Genomic DNA, 24,138 nt, shown 5'->3' with positions numbered 1-24,138 from the left:
GTACGGCAGAAACCTCAAAGGCGGTGAAGAGAGCTGTGAAGAGGGCGAGGATGACCGTTGGAAGGGTGTTTTGGGCTGTTGGTGGGCGGCGGTGGTCGCATGTTGGTGCACAGCCGCTGTTTGTGCCCTCTGGGGCGACTCTCCGGGTCGAGAATGTCGCTGTGCCGCGGGTCGTGGCGAGACCTCGTGGTGCGACGCTTGTGTTGTCGCAGAGGGCTGTCGTGGAGGGTCCCCTAGGTGTAGTGGGCGTTGATGTGCCGTCGTTTGTGAAGATAAAGCGGGATCCAGCCGGTGGTACTTTGCAATTGGGTGTTTTGGACGAGACACGAGGGGAACAGCGCGCCATGTGGGGGACAGTGAGGGCACTGTTGCACAATGCGGTCTCGGGGGTCACGGAGGGGCATCTCGCGGTGTTGAAGTTTGTAGGGACAGGGTACCGTGCCGTTGTGGAAGAAGAAGAAGGTGGTGGGAAGTTTGTTGCTGTGAAAGTTGGTGCTTCTGTACGACAGGGGCTTGCAGTTCCACCTGGGGTCTCTGTGCGGTGTCCGCAACCGACCACACTGGTAGTGGAGGGGTGTGATCGGCAGCAGGTGATGCAGTTTGCAGCTCGGATCAGACACTTCCACCCACCGGAACCGTACAAGGGTAAAGGTATTTATGTCAATGACGAGACGATCAAGTTGAAGAACAAGAAGATCAAGTAAGTGCAATGTGCCGCGCCTCCATCTGTAAATATCATATACGGGAGACACTCTCGACTACATATTCAATTGACCGTGCACTGCAGTGCAGTGCGGTAACGATTTGTTCATCACGCATGCCATTGGTGACTCGAGATTATGGCTTCTTTGCGATGAGACGTCCCGGTGTATCGTAGCAAGGCCAGAACCAAGCTCGTACTTTCCGACGGCGTAGATGGCTACAACCGTGCAGTGGCCTTCACTCTACTACGGAACCCAAGTGATTGTAAGATGGTAAGTTCAGCTCGCTTTGCAGTGCCCTTATTACGTGGAGTATTCATCAAAGAGACTGTCCAATCTCAAAGTTGGAGTACATGGTGGCCACGCCATGCTGTTTGTACCATCGTTTCCTTTCAACGATGCCCCAATAGCCGACTTCTTGGCCCGAAAAGTCATAGTCATACCGCAAGCACGGTCAATGCGGGTAGAAGTAGTTGTATTGACGAGGATGCACTGTTGAGTGCGGTGAAGAGTGGTAAAATTGCGAGCTGTGGTCTAGATCAGATCACTTGACGTAGATGATCAGCAAGAGATAGGCTTTGAAATGGGCTCATCGTGACAAGATTCTATCTGAAAGAGATAAGTCTCGTCGGTTCAGGTACTCCCAACTGACTGCAGCATAGCAGCGTAGCAGTGTAGAAGCATCTACGTCGTAGCACTATGCTATACTACAGGTTTACCCTACAGTATAGCATAGTACAGTATAGTATAGTATAACACAGTATACCAAAACGCTCTGACACTACTGCACAACACTAGTGTGAGCAATTCACCCTGGAACTAGTAGTAGTAGTGGTGTAGGACAGGATTACACCACACTACCCTACAGTATAGTGCAGTATAGTATAGTGTTATCTTCATTTTATTCAATTCTGAATTCGTTGCAACGACAGCAACAACTACAACAAGAACAAGAACAAGAACAACACACCCACCCAGCATGTCCTCAGTGATCACGTCGCTCACACCGAACCAGGTCAACGATGAGCTGCACAAGATGCAGCAGTTCATCCTGAAGGAGGCGCAGGAGAAGGCCCGGGAGATCCAGTTGAAGGCGGACCAAGAGTACGAGATCGAGAAGACTGCCGTCGTGCGCCAGGAGACCGCATCTTTGGATGCTAACTACGCGGCACGGCTCAAGGCCGCCGCTCTCAAGCAGCAGATTGGTAAGTCCACAGTCGCGAACCGGATGCGGCTCAAGGTGTTGGCCGAGAGAGACACCGCACTAGCTGATATCTTCGCTGAGGCAAGACAGTCTCTTGCGAAGAAGTTGCAGGGTGACGCTGCGGAGTACAAGCGTGTAATGAGAGGGCTTATCAGGGAGTCCCTGTTGCGGTTGCTTGAGCCGCAAGTCGTGTTACGTTGCAGGGAACAGGATATCCCGCTCGTAGAGTCCCTTGCTAAGGAACTCGCCAGCGAGTACGAGCAAGAGACGGGCGGGCCCGTCGAGATCACCACGCTGAGCAAGCCTGGGGAACACTGTCTCCCAGGGGACGCCCTCGGAGGTGTCCTCGTCTCGGACCCGCGCGGGAAGGTCACTCTCGACAACACCCTCGACGAGAGACTCGTCCTGCTATCCCAGGAGGCGCTCCCAGCGATCCGTCTCGAACTGTTCGGCATCTCCAAGACAAGAAAGTTCTTCGACTGAGTGTCCCGAATGCCCTGCAGACTAACGTTACTTACGTACGTACGTACTAGTAGTAGTAGTAGTAGTTTTATAACCTGAAGCAACAACCAACTGCACCTTGAACAACTGTTACACTCACACTGGACCACAAACACCAATTGAATGTGGTCACACTGCTCTCGTCGTTGCAGTGGGTTGCTGCGAGAACGGGTACGTGTACGTCTGCGCCGCGGGCTCGCTGGGTTGCCCTCGCTCAAACCGATCCAGCAGCAACTGCTCTCGTTACAACCGATCAAACCTACGGACTCACAGGTGTCCTGTTCCGTGTTCAACGCAGTAGGGCACGTCGTCGCTGTGTCCCAGAAGTTCCCCAAATGGCAGTTCCTCAGGGAACACAGCTTGTACCCTAGAGACCTTCGCAAACTGGACTCGTCAAACGTCGAGGTCATCCCAACGATAATGACCAAACGCAACTGCATAGTCGTCAACTTACTCCATATCAAGGCGCTCATCGAACAGGACAGAGTGTTTGTGTTCGACACGGCAGATAGGAACAGTGCTCTGCTCTTGGGGGTGCTCATCTACGACCTGGAGTCCAAACTGCGTCCACCACCACAGCAGATGCAACAGCAGCCGGCGCCCGCACCGGCACAACCGTACGAACACAGAGCTCTGGAGTGCATCCTCATCAATGTCATGTCCACTCTGGAGACAGAGTTCAAGAAGCAGGCCAGCGTCTGTAAGCAGATCCTCTTCCAACTGGAGAACGAGGTCAACAGGGACAAGCTTCGAGACTTGCTCGTCAAATCCAAGAGCCTCACCGCGTTTTACCAGCGTGCGTTTCTCATCAGGGAGGTCCTCGACGAACTGCTAGAGAGTGACGAGGACCTCGCAGCTATGTACCTCGCGCCCACGAGGCGCGAGGGGGATGACTTCGCCGAATTGGAGATGCTTATAGAGAACTACTACACACAGTGCGACGAGTTCGTACAGCAGGCGATGTCCCTCATAGAGGACATCAAGTCCACAGAAGAGATCGTCAACATCATCCTAGACGCAAACAGAAACTCACTCATGCTACTAGAACTCAAAGTCACCATCTACACTCTGGGGGTCACGGTCGCCACTTTACTCCCGGCATTCTACGGGATGAACCTCAAGAATTTTATCGAGGAGTCAGTTGTAGGGTTCAACGCCGTAGTGGTCCTCTCGCTCGCCGCGGGACTATGGATCACAAGAACTAACTTCAAATCGTTGAGAGACGTCACGAAACTCTCAATGCTCAAGAGAAGACCAGATACAGCTGTGCGATCCATAAAAAGGACGTCACAGGGGCCACCAGTAGTCGTCCCGCAACCAACACTCCCGCAGAAATTCTCAGCGGCACTCAGGCGCATATGGAGAGGGCCACAGTCTACAAGGAAACCATCCTCGGGATCCGAAAGAGACTACATTTGGAAATGGCTCATGGACGACAAGAAGTAGCATCACTGCATATACTCTAGCACAAAGAAAAACTATCATACTATTCTACATCATCATACACACACTCTCTCACTTTTATAAACTCAACTTTGTCTTCAAAGCCTGTTCAACTTCAGCAATAGCTTTGGCAACATCGGATGGCTTGTCCCCCATCCCCTGGAACACGTTACCCTTACCACCGGCTTTCCCGCCAATGATACCGGACACTTGCTTCGCCAATGCAGAACCGTCGACACCCTTGGCAATCGCAGCATCAGAGATGTAACAGCCGTGCGCAATCTTGCCGTTGTCGTCGTTACCGGTGAATAAATAAATGGACTTGTCCTTGTCGGAACTCTTCAAGTAGTTTACGGACTCGGTGATCGCCTTCGCGTTCACTGGGATCGAAATGTGCTTCACCAAAAACGTGGACTCGCCGTTCTCGGTGAAGTAGCTCTTCACGTCATCCAAAGTCTGCTTGATCTCCTTCTTTGCTCTCGACTTAACCTCATCACGCACCGCCTTGTCGATCTTGTTGAATTTTTCCTTCAACTCGTGCTTGTCAATCACAGAAACGGAAAGCTGGCCTAACTGGACACCAAGCTCCTTTAACTTCTTCTCCTTTTCAGCAGAGAAGAACATCTTCTCAGTGGCCACCAATTGCGAGTCAAACTCTTGAGCAACCCTTTGTGCCTCAAACGCTTCCGTACCAGTGACAGCCACAATTCTCCGGATACCCTTTGCGATACCGTTCTCCTCCAAGATCACAAGGAACTTGATGTCAGAAGTCTTTACCACGTGCGTACCACCGCAGAACTCGACAGAGTACTTGTTCCATTCTTCATTGGCTGGATCCGCCAACAATTCGTCAACGGGTTTCCCAATCGATACAACACGGACAGGGTCCGGGTACGTCTCACCAAACACAGCACGCACAGAGGAGATCGCCTTGGCCTGTTCCAATGGTACGTCCTTGTAGTAAACAGACAAGCTCTCCTTAATCTGCTCGTTACACACGTTCTCCACGGAGCGTACCTCATCAAGGGAGAGCGCCTTCTTGTGCGAGAAGTCAAATCTCAACTTCTCAGGTGCTACAAGAGAACCCTTCTGGTCGACCTCCTTACCGATGACTTGGCGCAGTGCAAAGTTCAAAATATGGGTACCAGTGTGATTGTTCTTGATTGGGAAACGACGTAGCTCATCGTAGGATGCAATGACTTTGTCGCCGACGGAAAGTTTACCCTCTTTCAAGGAACCAGTGTGGAACACAAACCCATTGTACAATTGAACGTTTTCCACATTAAACTCAGCAACATCGTCAATGACAATCTTACCGGTGTCGTATTCTTGACCACCTTGCTCAGCGTAGAAACAACTCTTGTCCAAGATCATACCATACTTCTTGTCCGTTTCCGTGATTTCGTCAACAAATGCGGTACCATCGTGCAACTTCAAAATCTTAGCATCGATATTTTCGAACCCGTACTTAGCACTGTCGTCAGTCTTGGGGACGTTCTCATTGTTTAGCTCGCTCAGTTCGTGAACGTTTAGTTTAATCAAAGAGGTGTCATCCTTCTTCCCGCCTCTCTTCGAGGCCTCGTAGGACTCCTGCTTGGCCTTCTCAAATCCTGGACCATCGATCTTCAGGCCCTTCTCCTCGGCCATCAGCTCAGTTAGATCGACTGGGAACCCGTAGGTGTCGTAAAGCCTCCACACTTGCTTACCATCCAAAGTTTTGGTAGAGTTCTCAGCAGCTGTGGCAGCGTACTTCTCAAACAGTCTTTCACCTCTGTCCAGAGTCTTGGCGAATGAAGCCTCCTCCTCATCCAAGATTTCGAAAAGGAAAGATGGGTCCTTGGCCAACTCCGGGAAGATATCCTTAACTTGTTCAATCAAAGTTGGAGCCAACGTGGAGAAGAAGTTCCCAATTGGGTAGTTCATGTATTTACGTGCGTAACGTGCGCCTCTTCTCAGGATACGTCTCAGCACGTAACCTCTACCTTCGTTGTTGGGGACACCACCGTCAGCAAGAGCAAACATCAGAGTACGGACATGGTCTGCCAAGACTCTGTAGGCGGTGTCGACACCGTCTGCGTCCTCCTCAGAAAACTTACCAGCGTAAGGTCTCGCGTTTGTGATCTCTTGGATACGCTTGAACAATGGGATGAACACGTCGGTGTCGTAGTTCGATCTAACGTCTTGCAAGACGGACACCAATCTTTCAAACCCCATACCGGTATCTATGTGCTTGGCTGGAAGAGACTTCAACGAGCCGTCCTGCTCTCTGTTGAACTGCATGAAAACCAGATTCCAGACCTCTAGCACGTCTGGGTCGTCCATGTTAACCAAAGACGCAGCGTTTCTCCCACCGATCCTGTCGTAATGGACCTCGGAACATGGACCACAGGGACCTTGCTCACCCATCTCCCAAAAGTTGTCCTTAGCGTTACCTGGTAGGATATGGTCGTCCAACACACCGACGTCTCTCCACAACTGGCGAGCCTCCTCATCCGGCTGCAACCCGAGCTTCGAGTCACCTTCAAAATACGTCACGTACAGTCTGTCGCTTGGAATACCGTAGACAACTGTCAGCAGTTCCCACGCAAACTGGATGGCCTCCTTCTTGAAATAATCACCGAAGGACCAGTTACCCAACATCTCGAAGAAAGTGTGATGGTAGGAGTCCTTCCCTACATCCTCCAAATCGTTGTGTTTACCACCGGCTCTGACACACTTTTGCGAGTTGTACGCACGCTTCAACGTGTAGAAATCGGAGGATGGGTCTACCGTACCTTGGAAAATGGGCTTGTACTGATTCATACCAGCGTTCGCAAACAGCAAAGTTGGGTCATCGAAGGGGACCACTGGCGAGGAGTGCACAAAAGTGTGCTCTCTCTGCTTGAAGTAGTCCATGAACGTGTTACGGACGTTCTTAGCCGTCCACTTCTCTTTATCGCCAATAGTCATTCTGTTTTCCCGTAAAGGTGGTGATCTAGCGCTGCTGGGCAGGTGAAATTTGCACAGTCTCTGGGTAACTAAACAGGGAACAGAACACACTATTCCTCGAGTACGTAAACAGATCAACGACGTCGCTACTTCGTTTGTCTCCTCTGCATCGAACAGTCGAAGCGATAACGCGATGGCGTTGGAAAGAAGTAAAAAAAATTTTCAGCTTTTCTTCAAAATGAACAAAATATCGAGTCGTTGGAAGATTAAAGCAAAAGGTAAGGTGTTTGAAGCTCGCCAATGGGTTGTTGCCGGTTCATTTTAAATGTGTTGCACTTGGCTGCGTGTTTGTGGGCAGTTCAGGTTGAATATGGCGAAGGATTGACTCTTGGGGCCCAAGAGGCGGTCCGGATATACTCGATTCTCGTGCACATTGGCGTCGACAAGGTGATTCTCGCAGGATTGTACCCTACAATCACTGGGCTGGACTCAGCGGAGGATAGGGATGATGCAGATGATGCTGGTGGTGCTGGAATATTTGAATCCGTGCTGGAATCGCTGAGTACTACCGCCGGGGATGGCGCCAACTGGGCTCCTCTTTTCGATAAATACTACCATCTGTATCCTATGGGGTTCCCACTAGATCAGGCGACCGGTCTTACCGATGAAAATTACTTTGTGTTGAATGGTGATGTGTACAGTAAACCTGATGACGTCTTTTATATGAAATCGAAGGATCTGAAGAGGCAGACAGCGGTACCTGATACTGACATTTTGAACTCGCGGTTCGATGTGGTGATTGGATGGAACGCGGCGGCCCCGTTGATTACTTTCTTTGGGTGCCCCTCATCGCAAGCATTTAGAGAGTTCAACCGAAATTTGTTTGCCGAGGCAATTGGGTCCGGTAAGATAAGGTTTGTTTGGAGACCCACTTGCTCCTATCGGGAGGCAACTCCTCTTGAAGTAGATTTCCCCTTGGAACTCACTTTCAAAAAGGATGGTGAACACTGGGACAGCATTGTTCCGTACGTGAAACTTCCATACGGGCTCTCCCTACCGCAATCCCTTGATTATGAACCAACCGAGGAGGAGCTGGAGGATTTGGATATCAAGATTGCATCGTTGATTGCCAAACATTATAGTGGAACAAAGGACTTTGATGCCACAATTGAGTACTTCCAACGCATTGTCAACAATTTCCCTCTGTTGTTCGAAGAGTTGACAAAGATGGAGATCTCCGATGCAGAAATCAATGAGATAGAAAAAAGTAACCATGTGTTGGAACAGTATGGGATAGATTACTTCCTCCTAGGGTTGTTTGTCAACGGTCAAAACATTAAACTCACTTCGTTGGATCCTTACTCTCTGGTCAATCTTGTCCAAGTGGAATACGACCGTTTGAAACTTCTGACAAAGGCACTGCATAAGGCGATCCCCGGTTTTGCATATCATGATGCAAGAAATTTAGTTAACCTGTTCTCTGAAATTTCTATGCCAACTATGCAAGAGTTGCAACCTATAAAAGTGGACGCACATAGGATTCCAGCATTCTCTCACAATGTGATCTACTTTAACGATATTGAAAAGGACGACGTTTACAACGAATTGCGAAACGATGCTTCACAGTTCTTTGAAAAGACCAAGTTTGGCGAAATCCCAGAGTTTAGACAAAACTGGAATGAACTCGTGTTTGTCATTGATTTTAGCAATCTGGAGGAGGGAACGGTTAATAGCGATGCATTGACCGCTTTGGTAAGAGTTCTGGATGTTGTATCACAGGGGTACCCACAAAGACTAGGATTACTCCCCATTACTAATAAGGAATCTGAAAAGGTACTTTCCACGATTTACAAATTGAAAGAACAGAGCTTGAGCCAATTGAAAGAGTTTTTCGTCGACTTGATCGCAGAGAAGGATTTACCTTTGGATAGCAAGTTCCCTCATCCAGATAACTCCGAGTTGTTATCCTATTTGGATATCGATGACACCGCTATCATCATCGATGGTGAAATTTTCCCCTTCCAGAAAAATGCCTGGCATTATCTTTTGGCCAAAGTTATCAAACGGGACGTCGAGCAAATTAAATTCAAGCTGGAAAGACGGAGAAAAGAGGAAGATTTCACTACAGGTAATATAGACGTCAGGGGTCTTTTGCATCTGAAATCTGCAACCTTGAAGCACCACAAGTACACACCAGACTATTTCTCTGATGCATTGTACACTGTTATGGACAATGACGCATTAACAAACTGCGGGATAGAGTTGTCGAGTACAACCAAAAATAAGAACTTCAAAATCTTACACACGATTTCTTTGGTCGATGATTTCGGTACTTTGTCAGCTCTACAAAGACTATACAACATGATTACTGTCAAGTTTTCTGGAGTCCGTGTAAGAGTAATCCACACAGGCGAAGCTAAGGATGGGAATTGGCTTTCTGTGAAAACAGCGCTGGCCAAATCTGGTAGTGATATGAAAAAGAGCCTAAGGAAAACTATAACGTCCTTTAAACAGCAGAAAAGGCGTTCTTTGGGCGTTAATCTAAACTGGATAAAGCAATGGTTGCCCGATATTGCCCTCGAATTTTTGGAAGCTGGTCGGTTTATGGTTCTCAATGGTAGATTCATTCATTTTAATAAAGACGAGATTCCTAGCAAAGAGCACTTTGAAGCCATTGTTAAGAGAGAGGCGCAGAGAACTCTGGATATGGTTCGTGCTCTAGAAGGACTAGTCCCTGAAGATCACGAAGAAATTTCTGATCCGAACACTTATGAAGTAGTGTCTTCTATTCTTGCCAAGACATACTACCATAGTCTGCAGATTAATCGTAAAGGGTTTGAGTTTACCACAGAGACGACGTTAAGCAGGTTGGATTTACAAGGGCATGTCATGATTAACAATTTCACTACTTTCGAGAGCAAAGACAAAAGTAAACCGGTTCTTGTGACCCTGGTTGTTGATCCAGTAGAAGAGAGGACCCAAAAAATTTTGGCTCTGATTCCCATGCTGCAAAATTTGTCCTTTGTTGACATAGAGATTGTTCTGCTACCCACTTTGGAACTAAAAGTGGTCCCCAATCAGAGAGTATACCTACCGGACAGGGATGTTCAACTATCCACTGATGTCTTGTCATCCTACGACGTGGAAGTGGATGTCCCTAAAACGTTTGTTATGTCTAATATTACCACATTGGAAAGCATCGTGATCGAAGTTTACTGCTTCGACAAAGATAGGAAGTTATCGCAAGGGAGTGTCAATAGTATTGGAGGAGTCTCGTTGGAGTTGTTAGACTCTGCTGGGATTTCTGTCGGCAATGCGACTACAATGGAGACATTTGGTTACGCTCAGTTTCATGTCAAGACACTCGCGCAGAACTACACGATCCGTAGCACAGACCCTCGTTTCGAAGTAAAGGGCATGTCCACCCAGTTCAATTCTGAATTTGTTCTGTCCGATCGGTTTTCTGTGGACACTTTCGATCCTGTACGTGTACTCGTCACATTGGAAGAGCATGAAGATGTGGATGTAAGGGAAGATGTGGTGGCTATCGATGACGCAACAAACGTTTTCACCGTTTTGTCCAGCTTGGAAGAGGAGGAGATCTACAAGGATATGATCTTGAAGATTGCCACTTCAAGAAGCGAGAGGATCGTGTTTTGGCTACTGTCAGAATCTTTCTACTCGAAGTCACTTTACCGTTTTGTGGACGCTGTTAACAACAACGCGGAGCTGAATGTCGAAGTTCGGTTTATCAGTTATAGCTGGCCGGTATGGATAAGACCCCAAAGGTTCATTGAGCGGAGGACCAATGTAGCGAGAGTTTTATTGTTGGACGTGTTATTCCCAAGGAGCGTCCACCATTTGGTGTACATGGCGCCTACATCAACGCCAGTGGATCCTGTTCTGATGCTGCGGTCCACGATGAAATCGAAGAGACCCGTGAACATGTTCAGAATGAAGGGGAAAGGTTACTGGGATGAAGGGTACTGGAAGAAACTCAAGGAGGAGACAGGGTTCGCGTTCTATTCCGCTGAACCGGCCTTTGTAGTACACATGGACCGGGTCCGCGCTCTCTCTGGAGGGGAAGTGTTCCGGATCCACTACCAGAGACTGTCAGCAGACCAGAACTCGCTCGTCAACATCGGCCAAGATTTACTGAACGATGTCCAGGGCCAAATGCCCATTGGTGCCTTGAAGAAATCAACTAGAGAACCGTTAGCTTTCGACCAGAGTAAAGTGGACGCGACCTTGCAGTCTATCAAGGCCGCCGCAGAGGCAGAGGCAGACGCATTCAATCGCACGGGAAGTCAGCGCGAGAAAACCCAACAGGCTGGAAAGCAACCACAAGAAGTGCAAGAAGATGTTGACGAATTCGACCTGCTCCACGACGAGTTGTAGCCTTGTCAGAGCAACACGCCCTACGGAATCGGAGGGGACTCTGGAGATCTCTCGCACAGTATATAGCAGTTGTATCTTGATGTATAGTGTCAGATGTTGCTGTAAACGCCGTACTCACAATTTTATTTTAATTATCAGCAAAAGACTCATCGACGATTGTTCATCGGTGACTGATAAACAAATTATCGCTTGTGTGGTGGGCATCTGTGAGACCGATCTGTGGTGCAATTTGTGTCTAGCAGTTCCCTCCTCTTTCTGATGCGTGAGGATACAGTGAGCAGTGGGATGCACTTTCCCACAGGGCCCGGGAACAGTGATTTTGACGGCGAGAGGAGGACGCCCGTGCTGGGGCCAACTGGTAAGAAAAGGCTGTCCTGCTCCAACTGCAGGAAGCGCCGGAAGAAGTGTGACTTGGGGTTCCCCTGTGGGAACTGCACTCGGCTCGAGATTGAGTGCAACGTGAACGAGGACGATCTGCGCAAGAAACGGTACACCTCCGGATACGTCAAGTCGCTGGAGGCACACTGTGCATACTTGGAGTCCAATTTGAAGGCAGTTGTTGATAAGCTGTATCCAAACAATGAGCAAGTGTTGAACAGCATGATGATTGGCGACGTTATCTCAAATGTAGACGCGAGTGCTACTGCCACTCCAGATCCAACATTCCACAGCGACGCCGCCGCTTCCGCCGCTGCTGCTGTTGCTACTGTGAGTGCCCCATCTCATAGTACTGCTATGCCTGCCCCTGTGCCAAATAAATCAAAAATTACTATCTTGCCCCCTCTTCACATAGAACAGGCTGATATCTCAGCTCGCCAATTGAGACACTTGGAGCACGCAGATTCTGCAGAAAGGAAACCCAAGAAGACGCTTGTGAAGGGCAGTTTGTACCCAGAGGGACCAGTCACTTATAAAGTGCGCCCCGGGGCGTACAGTTCAAACTCATCCGCGTCACTTGCATCGACAGACTCTATCACGCCGTCTACGAGGTCACAAACTCCAGATTCAATGGACTCTACGGGACCTACACACCCGTCAATAAATCAGGCGCAAGCACACAACCGTATTGCCGACTTAAAGACTACTGTAATTAAGCGAATTTCTTCCAGTGACTCTAACAGAATCAATACAGACCCAAAAATACTTCAGTCACTCTCCAATTTTTACCGATGGTTGTACCCAGGACATTTCATATTCATGCACAGAGAGAGTTTCTTGTACGGGTTTTTCAACCATGCTGAGGATGACTATTCGACATCAGAATACTGCTCTATGGAATTGATATATGCCGTGTGTGCGATTGGGTCCCGTCTATCACTGGAACTGCAGGACTTTTCAGAAATGTACTACGAGAAGAGCAAAACCGCGTTGTTGAAGCTCGTGTTTGATGAAAACAGCGTTACCTCTATTACAACTGTTCAAGCGTTGCTGTGTCTCGCCTTTTACGAGTTAGGAAAAGGGAATAACCAACTGGCATGGTATTTCAGTGGTCTTGCCATCAGAGTCGGTTACGAGATGGGGTTCCAGCTAGACCCTGAAGTCTGGTATACAGATGCAGACGATAATGGTAAAGGGAAACTAACGAAAAGTGAATTGGAAATTCGTTCAAGGATTTACTGGGGGTGCTATATTGCGGATCATTTCATATGCCTGATGTTGGGAAGGACATCCACGTTGAGCGTGAGTAACTCCACTATTCCAGCATCGGATGAACTTCCTGAGGTGGAGGGTACAGAAGAGTTCAGATTCATTGGTGGACACGTCTTACAAGTAGCACTACCGCTGAAAAATTTGATCATTTTGTCCCGTATTGTTCAAATATTCATCTCCAAGATTTTCATCGAGTCTCAGGACAATACTGCTAGGTTAGAATACTTGGCAACTTTCAACAATCAAGTTTACAGTTGGAGACAATCACTGCCGGAATTTTTATTATGGAGTCAAGAATTGATCAAGGATGAAGACGTGTCCACTGATCCAACTGTATCGTACTTCTGGTACTACTACTATATTGTTCTTCTTACCTTCAACAAACCATTCATTGAGGAAAGTGAAGAGTCCCGAGTAGTAGTTATTGAGATCATCGATGATTTACAAACGTTGTTTACAAATTTTAGCCACAAGTTCCACAACTATGAAAAGGCCACTTTGTATCAGCTTTACGCATGCCTTCTGGCAATAAGTTGTTTGAGGAAGTTACAAATCATTGACAGCCCCCGTTGGGACAATTCATTCAGACTCTTTCTGCGAATTTTCCATGAAAAACTGTATCCACAGTATATTCTTCCTGCAAAGTTGAAAGAAGAGCCCATCCAAAATCTAGTGTACAACCAAGATTTCACGTTGAGTCACGAAATAGACGACCTAATAAAGGAATTATTTGGTGTTTAATACGGTGAAATATTTTTGTACGAAAATGGGGGGTTACGTAATAGAAGGCGCATTCCCGCTCACGGTCACTTAACTGTTAGCACTAATATCCCACAAAGTTTAGCTCAGTTGTGACATATAGGAGATAACCGGAGAACTCAACAGACACTCTTCATTCGAAACTCCTCGTTTTATTGGCATTTTTTTCTCACTAAGGTGGAGGATGGATATTTGCGCTTTGGGTTCAGTTAACGTGGACGTACGCATGTTACAAACGCCACAATGTAAAATTGAGATATAAAATTCGATTATGTTTATGGACAGCCCCGACTTCCAAATGTTAAGAGACTAATACAGTGCGGTTTTGTTCTTTGTAATAGTGGCGATGGACAGCATTAATTGAAAAACAGTTGAGTGGCTGGCAGCAATGGACAACACTCGAAGATCGATACCGGAATATTTACGCTGAAAGGGTTTGCAGGATTGGCAATAAAAGAGGGTTTCGTGACTTTATACTATGTCGTACTAACTTGCGAAACAGATATATCTCGTATTCGTGTGTAAATACAAATAACTTGTCTGCCAATCTGTTTAATCCCACTGTATAAAAGTTGACTAGAAAAATGGGAGCCAGAACGTAACCTGCTTTGCAGGATGAACGAAATAAAATGCAATTGTGCCGTCTAATATACTATTATTATACAAGATAATACGTAGCGTATATTGAAATGTGATGCTACATATATTTATGTTCTAGTCGCTATCACTAGAGCTAGCAGAATCACTATCACTGCTGTTTGCCTCATAGACAATTTCGGAGCCGTTATCCTCCTTAACGTTTTCCAAATTCAATTCCTGGTGTGTTTCTTTATTTTCCTCCTCGACTTCCTCATCGAAAACAATCTTTTTGTTTGATATAACTGATAAGTTTTCAACTTCGGACTTGGAGGTCATTTCATTTTGATCCAATAGGGTACCTTCGACAGATACGACTCTGCCGGTGGTATACACATTCCTTACTCTGAACCTCAGTTTGCCATCAATTCTTTGAGCATTTTGGTCAACCCAGTGTCCCATGGATACGTTTTTCCTGAAACCAGCGTTCCCGGAGGTGGAGTTCCTACCGCCATTGGGTCTGTTGGAGTCGTTCGAGTTAACATTGCCCTCATTAGTTCGACTGTCCTCGTCCTCATGTTCATTTTCTTCGTTGTGCACAAACACCCATTCGTAAGGAATGTTATTCTTCTTGATGCTGGCATTGAACGAGTCGTGAATCAATAAACCAATATGGGAAGCAGACTGAATAAAAATATTTCCCTCCAAGATATCACCAACTTGAGGCTGCCACACATACAAGTCAACCTGACACCAAGTAAAACTAAATGGCGTGTCTGGAGTCACTTTTATCAGCTGGACGGAGTCCGCGTGTTCCCCCTCAGGTGCTTCATCTAGAATCTCTAAATTATTGTAGCCCATAACAACCCCGCCAGCTTTACTGTTATACTTCATCACCATTGGATTCAAATGCTGCCTCATTATACCTTGTAATGGTGTCTCCAGGTACATAGGCGCCAGAGACACGTATAACCGGATTGGAATCTTCACTATGCAATGCGAAACGCCATCCTCCAGCGGGTTTTTTACGGTCTTTTTGTGTCTTTTCACAAAACGAAGAGCTCGAATCTCTTCAGCAGGTCTCTTCACACCGTTCATACTGTAATTGGGTCCCAGCAGGTCGTAGATTCGATGCTTCGTCAACTATATATTCATCGATTCTAGCGATGACTTCAAAGTGAAAAATTTTTCTTTCTTCTTAAAGCACGATTTTTTTTCATTTTCCTCTCAGAGTTCGAGATATACTGCAGGTAGTATTGTATACACGGGTAAGATAGAATTATGTACTTGTATATTGTAAGTTGTAGTCTGACGTGAAAGTGAGATCATTCGATGCCGAAGACAGTTTTCAATTTCTTGATCAAGATCCAGTCCGGTCTTGATACTTGGTCTCTGAAAGCTTGGTCCTTCAGCGTATCTATGGATCTTCTCGAGATCATAGAGTATAATGTATCGGTTTCATCGACGTGACGGCCCCAAATAGGCTGTTGGCCAGAAGGATCCTCCAGACGGACGGCGACACCGGCAGCTGTTTGACCCTTCTTCACCTCAGGGACGGTTTGATGGTTGATTTCCAAAGAGGCAACCTTACCCAAGCCTAAAATGTGTCTTTCCTTGGTGGTAGGGTCCACTCTAACTGCACAGATTGGTGTTCCCACACGCACGGTACCATCGATGACATCTACACCGATAATCATAGGCCCACGCTTGTTGATGATCTGTAAAGTCTGTAAGACACATGGGAAGATGGCGTATTCTAGGAAATCTTTACGACGTTGTTCCAACAGTTGTTCTTGGTAAGCCGTGAAGGCATCGAACAAATGGTAGATAATATCAGCGTTGAAGATCTTGACACCTTCTTGTTCTGCGTACTGTTCTGCCTCCTTGTCAATTTTAACATCGAAACACAGCATGACCGCGTATTCTGGAGCCTTTTCTAACATGGCACTGGCTTTCATCACATCACGCTTGTACACGGGACCCAACCCAATAGACATGACAGGAATCTTCATGTCCTTCAAGAAGTCCAGCAACGCCTCCAGAGAACCCAGAGTTGAGGCCTGGACGACAACACCTCTACCAGATGAGTCGACCAAGTCAAGAAGACCAGTCAAATCATCCATAACGTCATCCATAAGTTCATCCTCGTCATCCTCTGGACCAACGACTAGTAGTCTAGAACCGGAGACTGCCTTTTCTAGATCGTTAGCGGCGATCTTGACACCCAGAGCTGCCTTGACCTCCTTGTGGTGGACGTATTCAGATTTCAAACGCAGTTCTCTTAGCGGTTGAGGGGTCAACAGCGCTCTGATGTTGGTCACAATAGGACCGTTCATACCACACAAAACAATTCTGTCACCCTCCCTTAGATAACCGTTGGATAGAATGACATCAATTGTCGTACCGAAACCTTCGACGACTTTGACTTCCAAGACAGTAGCTTCGACGTGGGACAAGTACATCAATTGCTTGGACATTCTCTTTTGAGTCAACTCCAGTAGCAACCACAGCAAATCGGGTACACCCTCACCGGTGACGGCAGATGTGGGGACAATGGAGACGTATTTGGACATGTTCTTGTTGTTGAAGTACAGCTCAGAGTTCAACCCCTGTTCAGCCAACTGCAGTTGGATGTTGCTGTATCTGGTCTGGAATTCGTCCTTAACGGCTCTAGTTTGCTTTTCGAACGAGTCTCTGAAAGAGTTGTTTGGAATGGATTCCCAGTCATACAGTCTGTCGATCTTGTTCAACGCAACGATGAAGGGCGCCTTTCTATCCCTCAGTAACTTAATGGATTCGATTGTTTGCTGTTCTAGACCATGCATGATATCAATGACCAAAATAGCGATGTTACAAAGAGATGAACCTCTCGAACGCAAGTTGGAGAAAGATTCGTGACCTGGGGTATCGATAACCAAAAGACCTGGGACGTCGAACGTTTGCTTTTCGTACTTTGCCATGGTTTGTGTCTTGGCCTTGATCGCCTCCATGGGGAAGTAAGTGGCACCGATCTGTTGGGTGATACCACCGGCTTCACCACCTTGGACGTTGGTTTGTCTGATTTTATCTAGCAGCTTAGTCTTACCAGTATCGACGTGACCCAAAATACAACAGATTGGGGAACGCAAGTCCTTTTTTGTAGGGTTGGCGGCTGGAGGGCTTGCTGCTCTCGTGGCCAAGGTGTTGTCTGTCTCCGCGTAAACGACCTCCTCTGCGTGTGCTGGTTCCTCCGCGGCAGCTGGAGATGCAGAAGTTGTCGCTTCCTCGTAATCGTTCTCCTCGACTGGCTCATCGTCACCCAGGTCCAGATTCTCCCAATCGTCGATCAAGACGTCCTCACCTACGGCGGCGGCACCTGACGATTGAGATTTATCGTCCGCTTTCCCAGTGGCAGCGTTCTCGCGGGATTCAGCAAGGTGATCTTCCGCGAACTTCTTCTTCTTCTTCCCGTAAACAACCTTCTTTGGCTTAGCGGTCTCCTCGTCGTCATCCTCCTTCTTGGAGAGACCGGCCACTTTGACGTTACCGGAGGCCAAAAGTGCGGCCCTTCTTCTTTCCAAAAGTTTCTTCTCCTCCTTTTGCTTCTTGGACAGAAGTTTCCCCTCGGATTTCAACTTCTCACGCTTCGCTCTCTCTTTCTCCTTCTTAGCCTGTCTGATTTTCTCGTTCTCTTGTTCTTGCTTGGCGAGTCTCTCCTCTTCCTCCCTTTCGGCCTTCTCCTCCTCCTCTCTGGCCAAACGTTCCTCCTCTTCCAATTGTTTCTTCAGCTCCAACTGTTTCCGAAGAGCTGCAAGACCAGCGGGCACTTTCTTAGCCGGTTTCTTCGCCGCGGTACCAGCGGGAGTGCTTCCACTACTTGCAGGCTGTTCACCAGCCCCAGTATCTTTGCCCTTCTTGGCGGCCGCCAATTTCTCCGCGTTCTGCTTCTGCAGCTCTTTGTTCTTCTCCTTCTGCGACTGCTGTTGTGCCTTCTTCTTCGCTGCGAGTTCTTTCTTCTTCTGCTTCTCTAGCTCCTTCTTCTCCTTCTCCTTCTCCTTCTTCGACTTCAGCAGCGGCTTCGCGTCCTCCTTCGTCGCCTGTTTCTTCTTCGACTGCTTCAAAGCAGCCATGAAGTCACCTTCAGCGACTTCTTCTTCAGCAGTCGCCTCTGCAGGGCTTGCATCGCCACCGGCACTCTCTGGTGCAGGCGCTCCGACCTCCTCCGCGGTCTCGGGGGAGTCCTCCGCGTACTCCTCATCCCAGTAGTTCTGCTGGTTCTTCTTTCCCTTCTTCGCCATCGTATCGTAAGGTGTTTGGCCGTGTGTGTCAGCTATGAACTCTCTTCAATAACGGTATCTTTGATCTCTTCTCTTGTTCAATTCTAATCAAAATTTTCACTGAAAATTTTTTTCAACGTCATCGCTGGGAGCGGTGTCATTTCGAAGAAGAGGTGCCTTGAGCCCTTGGGTCAATTGCAATGTGCACTGCAAGGATTGCGGTATATCAGTTCGTGTATAGAGTAGTATATGTAATAAAGAGGATGTAAAGAAATAGCATGGGGAGCAGGATGTTTACTGCTCTGATGTATGTTTGGTCATTAAAAGAGAGGATATTTCGTCAAAGTGAGTACAACACTTCGTTGTGTCGTAGAAGATGTGTCCACATAAGCAATATGAATTTATAATAGTCGTGATTGATGGGGGGAGACGGAGGCGTTTTCATTTGGAACCAGCGGTTCTCTTGTACGTCTCCAATTCGTTCTTGAGTCTCATCACCTCCATCTCGTACAGTCGTTCGTTATTTTGGAGGTACAGAATGTAGTCCACGGCCTTCTCCAAGATCATGGACTTGTTGAGTCTTGTCGATGTAGCCTGTTGCTTCCCCAACTTGTGGTCCGTCTCGAACGCAGTTTGCTCCGAAGCGACCCAGGGAATGATCTGTTGCAACTTTGTGATCTTCATGTTGATATTGATCCTGTACCGTTTTTCTATCTTGTTATGAGCCTCCTTCTGGTGAGGCGTGAGTCTCTTCCTGGGGGCCTTTACACGCGGTGTCATTGCCGCGTCACAGTTATCCTCCTCTTTCTTGAGCAAGTCGTTCAACTGTAGCGCAAAGGGGTCCTCGTACTTGACAGCGACGTCCGCACCGGCACCTGCCTCCACTGGGAGCGGCGAGCCCATAGACGACGTCGACGCGGACGACAGGATATTCTCCAGTGGCTCAAACCAACTCGAGGAGTCCGAGTCCGCCAACGACAGCGACGACCGTTTCGAGCCCAATTTGAAGTTCCCAGCCCCCGAGGCAGCAGCAGCCAGCTGTTCCGGCTGGAACATCCACGCATCGAACGATGGAGCAGCACTCTTCCCAGTGGAGTTTTCCATGTTGGTGTTAGCAATAAGAGAGTTCATAGTCTGTGTGTGGGTGTGTGTGTGTGTAGGTATAGGTGTGTCGTACTGGTGTGGTGGTTCTAGTCTCAGAAGAGAAGTGAAACAGCAAGAGCAAAATACACTATATAGAAATATATATACGAAGAACCAGGAAAGACGCAAACAAGCAAGCACAATAAACAACACACCAGAGAGACTACCCAAGAGACGTGTGTTGAGATATTTTAACAGCCAGCTTCTCCCCAAGACGGTTTCGGCTTCGAGACGTCGAGACCGGAATTCCGCTGCTGCTTAAATAATGCGAGAAGCGAAAAAAGAAACAAGAGGAAACGTGGGCTGTTTCCGCTTTGGGAAAAAATGGCGTTACTTTTTTTTTCGCGCAAACGCATTTTTTCCGGTTCTGCGGCGGTTTCTGTGGAGGGTGGATCTGTGTGTCCCAAAGGGGAAGGTGGGTGGCCGGTTTTGGGAACGTGCCTTTGGCGTGCGTGGAAGCTTCGATGTCGTTAGGGCTTCCATGGCGAAGATGGATGAGATGAGATGGGCAGTCTGGTGGTCTGGTAGTCTGTTTCTGGCAGATGAGGGCGAGGATGGCTGGCGGTGACGCGGGGTACTCGTACGGGGAGTACTTTGCCGACAAGAGGGAGAAACAGAGGAGGCAGGATGAGGCCGCGAGGGGTTTTGCAAGTCGCGGTGGGATATTCGCAGGGCTTGTCGTGTACGTGAACGGGTACACGCGGCCGTGGGATAGGCTTAAATTGCACGCAGAGATCGTGAAACATGGTGGTGAGTTCTGCCACTATATGTCAGGGAAACGGCAAGTGACACATATAATAGCTTCAAACCTCACACTCAAGAAATTCGTAGAGTTTCGTAACTATAAAGTGGTCTCCGCTCAATGGGTAGTAGACTCAATACAGCGGGGGAGATTGCTCCCCTGGCAAGATTACAGAGTGGAGGGGCAGGGGGATGATCAACAGAAACTAGACTTGAAAGCACTGCGTGCAACGAGCACGACCGATTGTAATGGACCCGATTTCATTACTAACTACTTCAGTAACTCACGGTTACATTTGTTGTCCTCATGGAAGGCTAAACTGTACAGGGAGGCGCTGATCAGGTTTCAAAAAGGTGCAGTACATTTGCCCCAGGGCAACGATACACTCACGGTGTTCCATATCGATTTCGATTCTTTCTTCGCTATCACTGCATACTTGTACAGACCTATCGAATACAGGGACTGTGAATTCGATAAAGATCCAATAGTCGTCTGTCACGGTAAACATAACTCCGATATAGCATCCTGCAATTACGTAGCAAGAGGGTACGGAGTCAAGAACGGTATGTGGGTCCGTGAGGCGGAGAAACTGATGCCTGGGGGGGTCCACCTAGTTAAATTGCCCTACTGTTTCAAACAGTTCAGAGACACTTCGGACCTGTTCTACAAGATCCTCATTGAAGAGTTTAAAGACGAGTTCGGAGGGCTCGTGTACCCAATCTCCATAGACGAACTGCTGGCAGTCATCGTCAATTGTAAATTGGACACGGCACAGTTATGCGAGCGTATTAGACAACGTGTATTTGAACAAACACAAGGTTGCTCGGTCAGTATTGGCGTCGCGGGGACAAGAATAGGTGCAAGACTCGCACTCAAACTGGCTAAACCAAACGGGTACAAACTTTGGCCCAGCCCACAGGAGGACGACACAGCGTTCCTTGACAAATTGGTGCCATCAGATATCCCCGGTCTGGGCCCATCTCTGCTCTCCCGATTGCACGCCTCATACCCACAGGTCAAGACTCTTCTACAATTGAGAGGACTCACATTGAAACAGTTGCAGACACCCTTGGGAGAGAAAGTTGGGGAAAAGACATTCTACAGGTTAAGGGGTCAGGACGACCCAGAGTCACTGAAACTCCTGTATGAACCAGAGACCGTGTTGCAAAGGAAAACCATCTCGGTAGATATCAATTGGGCAATAAGGTTCAGGACAATTGAACAGGTGGACACTTTCATGGACCGCTGCGCCACGTTCATACTGGAGGACAACCCAGAGGTCCTCACGGCGCAAGTGACTCTAAAGATCATGCAGCGGTGTGCAGACGCACCCTTGGAACCAACCAAGTACCTTGGAATGGGGAGGTGCAACGCACTCTCGCAGAGTTCCAATTTGGGGCTCCCCACGAGGGACCCAGGTGTAATTATCACAGAGCTGCATAGCTTGTTCCGGAAAGTCAATTGTCTGCCAGGTGACGTCAGGGGGGTCGGCGTCAGCCTTAGCAAGCTCACATCTGTGGGCCGTACTGTTGGGCACGCTGTGGGGCCACTCCGGAACCAACCCACGTTGCCCTTTCTGCAATCTACGAGGACTCCTAATTCAACAACAACAACAACGCCTGTTGAGAATAGTCGAAAACGGTGTGTGTCCCCCTTGAAAACGTTGAGAATAAACGAAGAAAATGACAGCAGGTCACAAGCGACAACGGAGTACCAGGAGCAGTTCCTCAGCGAACTGCCCACCCAGATACGACGTGAGATAAACAGAGAACAGGCCATCAAACGGAAAGTCGAGAGTACTAAATTGGATAAGATTCGCGCCGATGCACAGAAACGGCAGAAGGCGCAGGACACGTGCAAGGACCACTTCTTGGGGCAGGACTCTCTGTTTGAGCCTATCAAGTTCCAAGGCTGCTCAAGATTCAAAGATATATGCAAGCTGATCAACAAATGGATCGACCAAACCGCGTGCGAGAGCAAAGGACCGCACCCTAGAGATGTCAAGTTGTTCAGAAGGTACCTCGTTAAACTGGCTGCCTCGAACCGGACTCACCTGCTTTTGCAAATTGCGAACCTTATATCGTTGAACTTGAACTTGAAGGCATCGGATTCAGATAAAGAAGTTGTGGATGCTACTCGGTCAGGATTACAGGAATGGGATAACATATTGCTGCACACCGTGGTAAAGATCCTCAACGAGAACAAGACAACTTTTCAGAGGGAACGCAAAGTGAAAATAGAGTTCGATATATGAACAAGTTTATGTATATACTATATTATTTTGTCTCGAGTTTGTTATGGAGGCTTATTCCGCAACCAAGATCTGCAAAGTGTTCGAGTGACCGACACCGCACTTGAACCCCTGGATCGAGACTACAGTGTCGCCCGTTTCCAGCATGTTGAACTCCTTGGCCTTTTGGATGCCGTACTTGATTCTTAGATGGACATCCTCGGTCCAGTCGTCCAACGCCTTTTGAGAATAGTGGAAGGGGAATACATTCTTGTACAGGTGCCCTATCCTTGCTGTGTTTTGATTTCTCGTGATCAGGATGATCGGACAATGCGGCGTGTACTTCGACAGCATTCTGGCGGTCCCACCGGACGTGGAAAGTACGACGATCGCCTTCGAGTCCTGTTCAATCGTTGCAGACACGGCGGCGACCGCTATAGTTTCTGCGGTACACGTAGGCTTCGGCGTGCACGCAGTAACGTCATCAAAATGGGGCACGTAGGGGAATGCCTCCTCTGCGATCAGCGCTGTGTCAGACATGGTCTTCACCGCATTGATCGGGTACTTCCCCTTTGCTGTTTCACCGGAAAGCATCACACAGTCGGCACCGTCCAAGATCGCGTTACCCACATCGGAGACTTCTGCTCTGGTGGGCCGTGGGTTAAACGTCATCGATTCGAGCATCTGCGTCGCACATATGACCGGTTTGCCTGCCAAGTTACACTTGGCAATCAGCTTTTTCTGTATAGCGAGCACTTCTGGCGCTGGGACTTCAATCCCCAAGTCGCCTCTTGCGACCATAACACCATCTGTAACCTCTAGGATATCGTCGAAATTGTCTACACCTTGTTGACTCTCGATCTTGGAGATGATCTTGATCTCTTTCCCCTCGTCGCCCAGCACTTCCCTGATGTGAATCACATCCTGTGGAGTTCTTATAAAGGACGCGAAGATCATGTTAACTTTGTTCCGGACCCCGAACCTCAGGTCCTCCTTGTCCTTCTCAGACATGGCGGGCAAGTCGACATCGGTCCCGGGCAGGTTCACGCCTTTCCTTGAGGAAATCTTCCCCGCGTTTAACGAGACCACCTTCAAAGTACGTTCGTCTACCACTTCCTTGACCTCGAAGCAGAGCACGCCGTCATCAATGAATATCTCCTTCCCCGGCTTGATCATTTTGGTGATGTTCTTGTAGTCCAGGTACATCACCTTATCGTCGCACTTCTTCGCGTACTGCTCGTCCGTGGTGAACAGCATCTCGTGGCCCCTCTGCAGGGGGAGATCCTGCTCCCCCACGGTGGTGCCGGTCCGAATCTCGGGGCCCTTTGTGTCCAGGGCAATCCCGAGCGGTCTTCCCGGGTATATCTCCTCGGACTTCCGCGCGTTGTCGATGACACTCTGGTGGTACTCGTGCGTCCCGTGCGAGAAGTTCATCCGCACAATGTTCAGCCCGGCCTTCCGCAGGTCCGTGATCATCTCGGGCGAGTTCGTCGCGGGGCCAATCGTGCCGATGATCGACGTCTTCCGCAGCTCGGTCCCCTTCGGGTCGTACCTCAAGTCAATCAGTCGGCGCAGTCTGGACTCCATCTTGCGGTTGTTTGTCGGTA

The 24,138-nt window shown here is 48.3% G+C and overlaps 11 protein-coding genes across 11 annotated transcripts; 6 read left to right on the top strand and 5 right to left on the bottom strand.

The window, feature by feature from the left end:
- Positions 1-50: 50 nt before the first annotated feature.
- On the top strand, positions 51-704 carry MRPL6 (mitochondrial 54S ribosomal protein uL6m; the record flags this gene model as incomplete). Its single annotated transcript, XM_022608027.1, has 1 exon — positions 51-704. One exon carries the CDS (start codon positions 51-53, stop codon positions 702-704), a length of 654 nt encoding a protein of 217 aa, XP_022464564.1.
- Positions 705-1,680: 976 nt separating this feature from the next.
- On the top strand, positions 1,681-2,388 carry VMA4 (H(+)-transporting V1 sector ATPase subunit E; the record flags this gene model as incomplete). The annotated part of the gene is made up of 1 exon (XM_022608026.1): positions 1,681-2,388. The coding sequence occupies one exon, from the start codon at positions 1,681-1,683 to the stop codon at positions 2,386-2,388; it is 708 nt and encodes a 235-aa protein (XP_022464563.1).
- A 141-nt stretch (positions 2,389-2,529) lies between these two features.
- MRS2 (Mrs2p) lies at positions 2,530-3,852 on the top strand (the record flags this gene model as incomplete). The annotated part of the gene is made up of 1 exon (XM_022608025.1): positions 2,530-3,852. One exon carries the CDS (start codon positions 2,530-2,532, stop codon positions 3,850-3,852), a length of 1,323 nt encoding a protein of 440 aa, XP_022464562.1.
- A 75-nt stretch (positions 3,853-3,927) lies between these two features.
- Positions 3,928-6,798, bottom strand: ALA1 (alanine--tRNA ligase; the record flags this gene model as incomplete). Its single annotated transcript, XM_022608024.1, has 1 exon — positions 3,928-6,798. The coding sequence occupies one exon, from the start codon at positions 6,796-6,798 to the stop codon at positions 3,928-3,930; it is 2,871 nt and encodes a 956-aa protein (XP_022464561.1).
- A 279-nt stretch (positions 6,799-7,077) lies between these two features.
- Positions 7,078-11,175, top strand: KRE5 (Kre5p; the record flags this gene model as incomplete). Its single annotated transcript, XM_022608023.1, has 1 exon — positions 7,078-11,175. The coding sequence occupies one exon, from the start codon at positions 7,078-7,080 to the stop codon at positions 11,173-11,175; it is 4,098 nt and encodes a 1,365-aa protein (XP_022464560.1).
- A 258-nt stretch (positions 11,176-11,433) lies between these two features.
- Positions 11,434-13,566, top strand: TEA1 (Tea1p; the record flags this gene model as incomplete). Its single annotated transcript, XM_022608022.1, has 1 exon — positions 11,434-13,566. The coding sequence occupies one exon, from the start codon at positions 11,434-11,436 to the stop codon at positions 13,564-13,566; it is 2,133 nt and encodes a 710-aa protein (XP_022464559.1).
- A 732-nt stretch (positions 13,567-14,298) lies between these two features.
- Positions 14,299-15,258, bottom strand: RPA43 (DNA-directed RNA polymerase I subunit RPA43; the record flags this gene model as incomplete). Its single annotated transcript, XM_022608021.1, has 1 exon — positions 14,299-15,258. The coding sequence occupies one exon, from the start codon at positions 15,256-15,258 to the stop codon at positions 14,299-14,301; it is 960 nt and encodes a 319-aa protein (XP_022464558.1).
- Positions 15,259-15,485: 227 nt separating this feature from the next.
- FUN12 (translation initiation factor eIF5B) lies at positions 15,486-18,437 on the bottom strand (the record flags this gene model as incomplete). The annotated part of the gene is made up of 1 exon (XM_022608020.1): positions 15,486-18,437. One exon carries the CDS (start codon positions 18,435-18,437, stop codon positions 15,486-15,488), a length of 2,952 nt encoding a protein of 983 aa, XP_022464557.1.
- A 420-nt stretch (positions 18,438-18,857) lies between these two features.
- Positions 18,858-19,547, bottom strand: KNAG0E00420 (basic helix-loop-helix domain-containing protein; the record flags this gene model as incomplete). Its single annotated transcript, XM_022608018.1, has 1 exon — positions 18,858-19,547. One exon carries the CDS (start codon positions 19,545-19,547, stop codon positions 18,858-18,860), a length of 690 nt encoding a protein of 229 aa, XP_022464556.1.
- A 554-nt stretch (positions 19,548-20,101) lies between these two features.
- Positions 20,102-22,555, top strand: REV1 (deoxycytidyl transferase; the record flags this gene model as incomplete). Its single annotated transcript, XM_022608017.1, has 1 exon — positions 20,102-22,555. The coding sequence occupies one exon, from the start codon at positions 20,102-20,104 to the stop codon at positions 22,553-22,555; it is 2,454 nt and encodes an 817-aa protein (XP_022464555.1).
- A 51-nt stretch (positions 22,556-22,606) lies between these two features.
- Positions 22,607-24,118, bottom strand: PYK2 (pyruvate kinase PYK2; the record flags this gene model as incomplete). Its single annotated transcript, XM_022608016.1, has 1 exon — positions 22,607-24,118. The coding sequence occupies one exon, from the start codon at positions 24,116-24,118 to the stop codon at positions 22,607-22,609; it is 1,512 nt and encodes a 503-aa protein (XP_022464554.1).
- Positions 24,119-24,138: the final 20 nt, after the last annotated feature.

Source organism: Huiozyma naganishii, chromosome 5, assembly GCF_000348985.1.
Source record: "Huiozyma naganishii CBS 8797 chromosome 5, complete genome".
Lineage (NCBI taxonomy): Eukaryota > Fungi > Ascomycota > Saccharomycetes > Saccharomycetales > Saccharomycetaceae > Huiozyma > Huiozyma naganishii.
The sequence above is the reverse complement of the archived record's forward strand: the minus strand, read 5'-3'. Positions and strand labels throughout refer to the sequence as shown.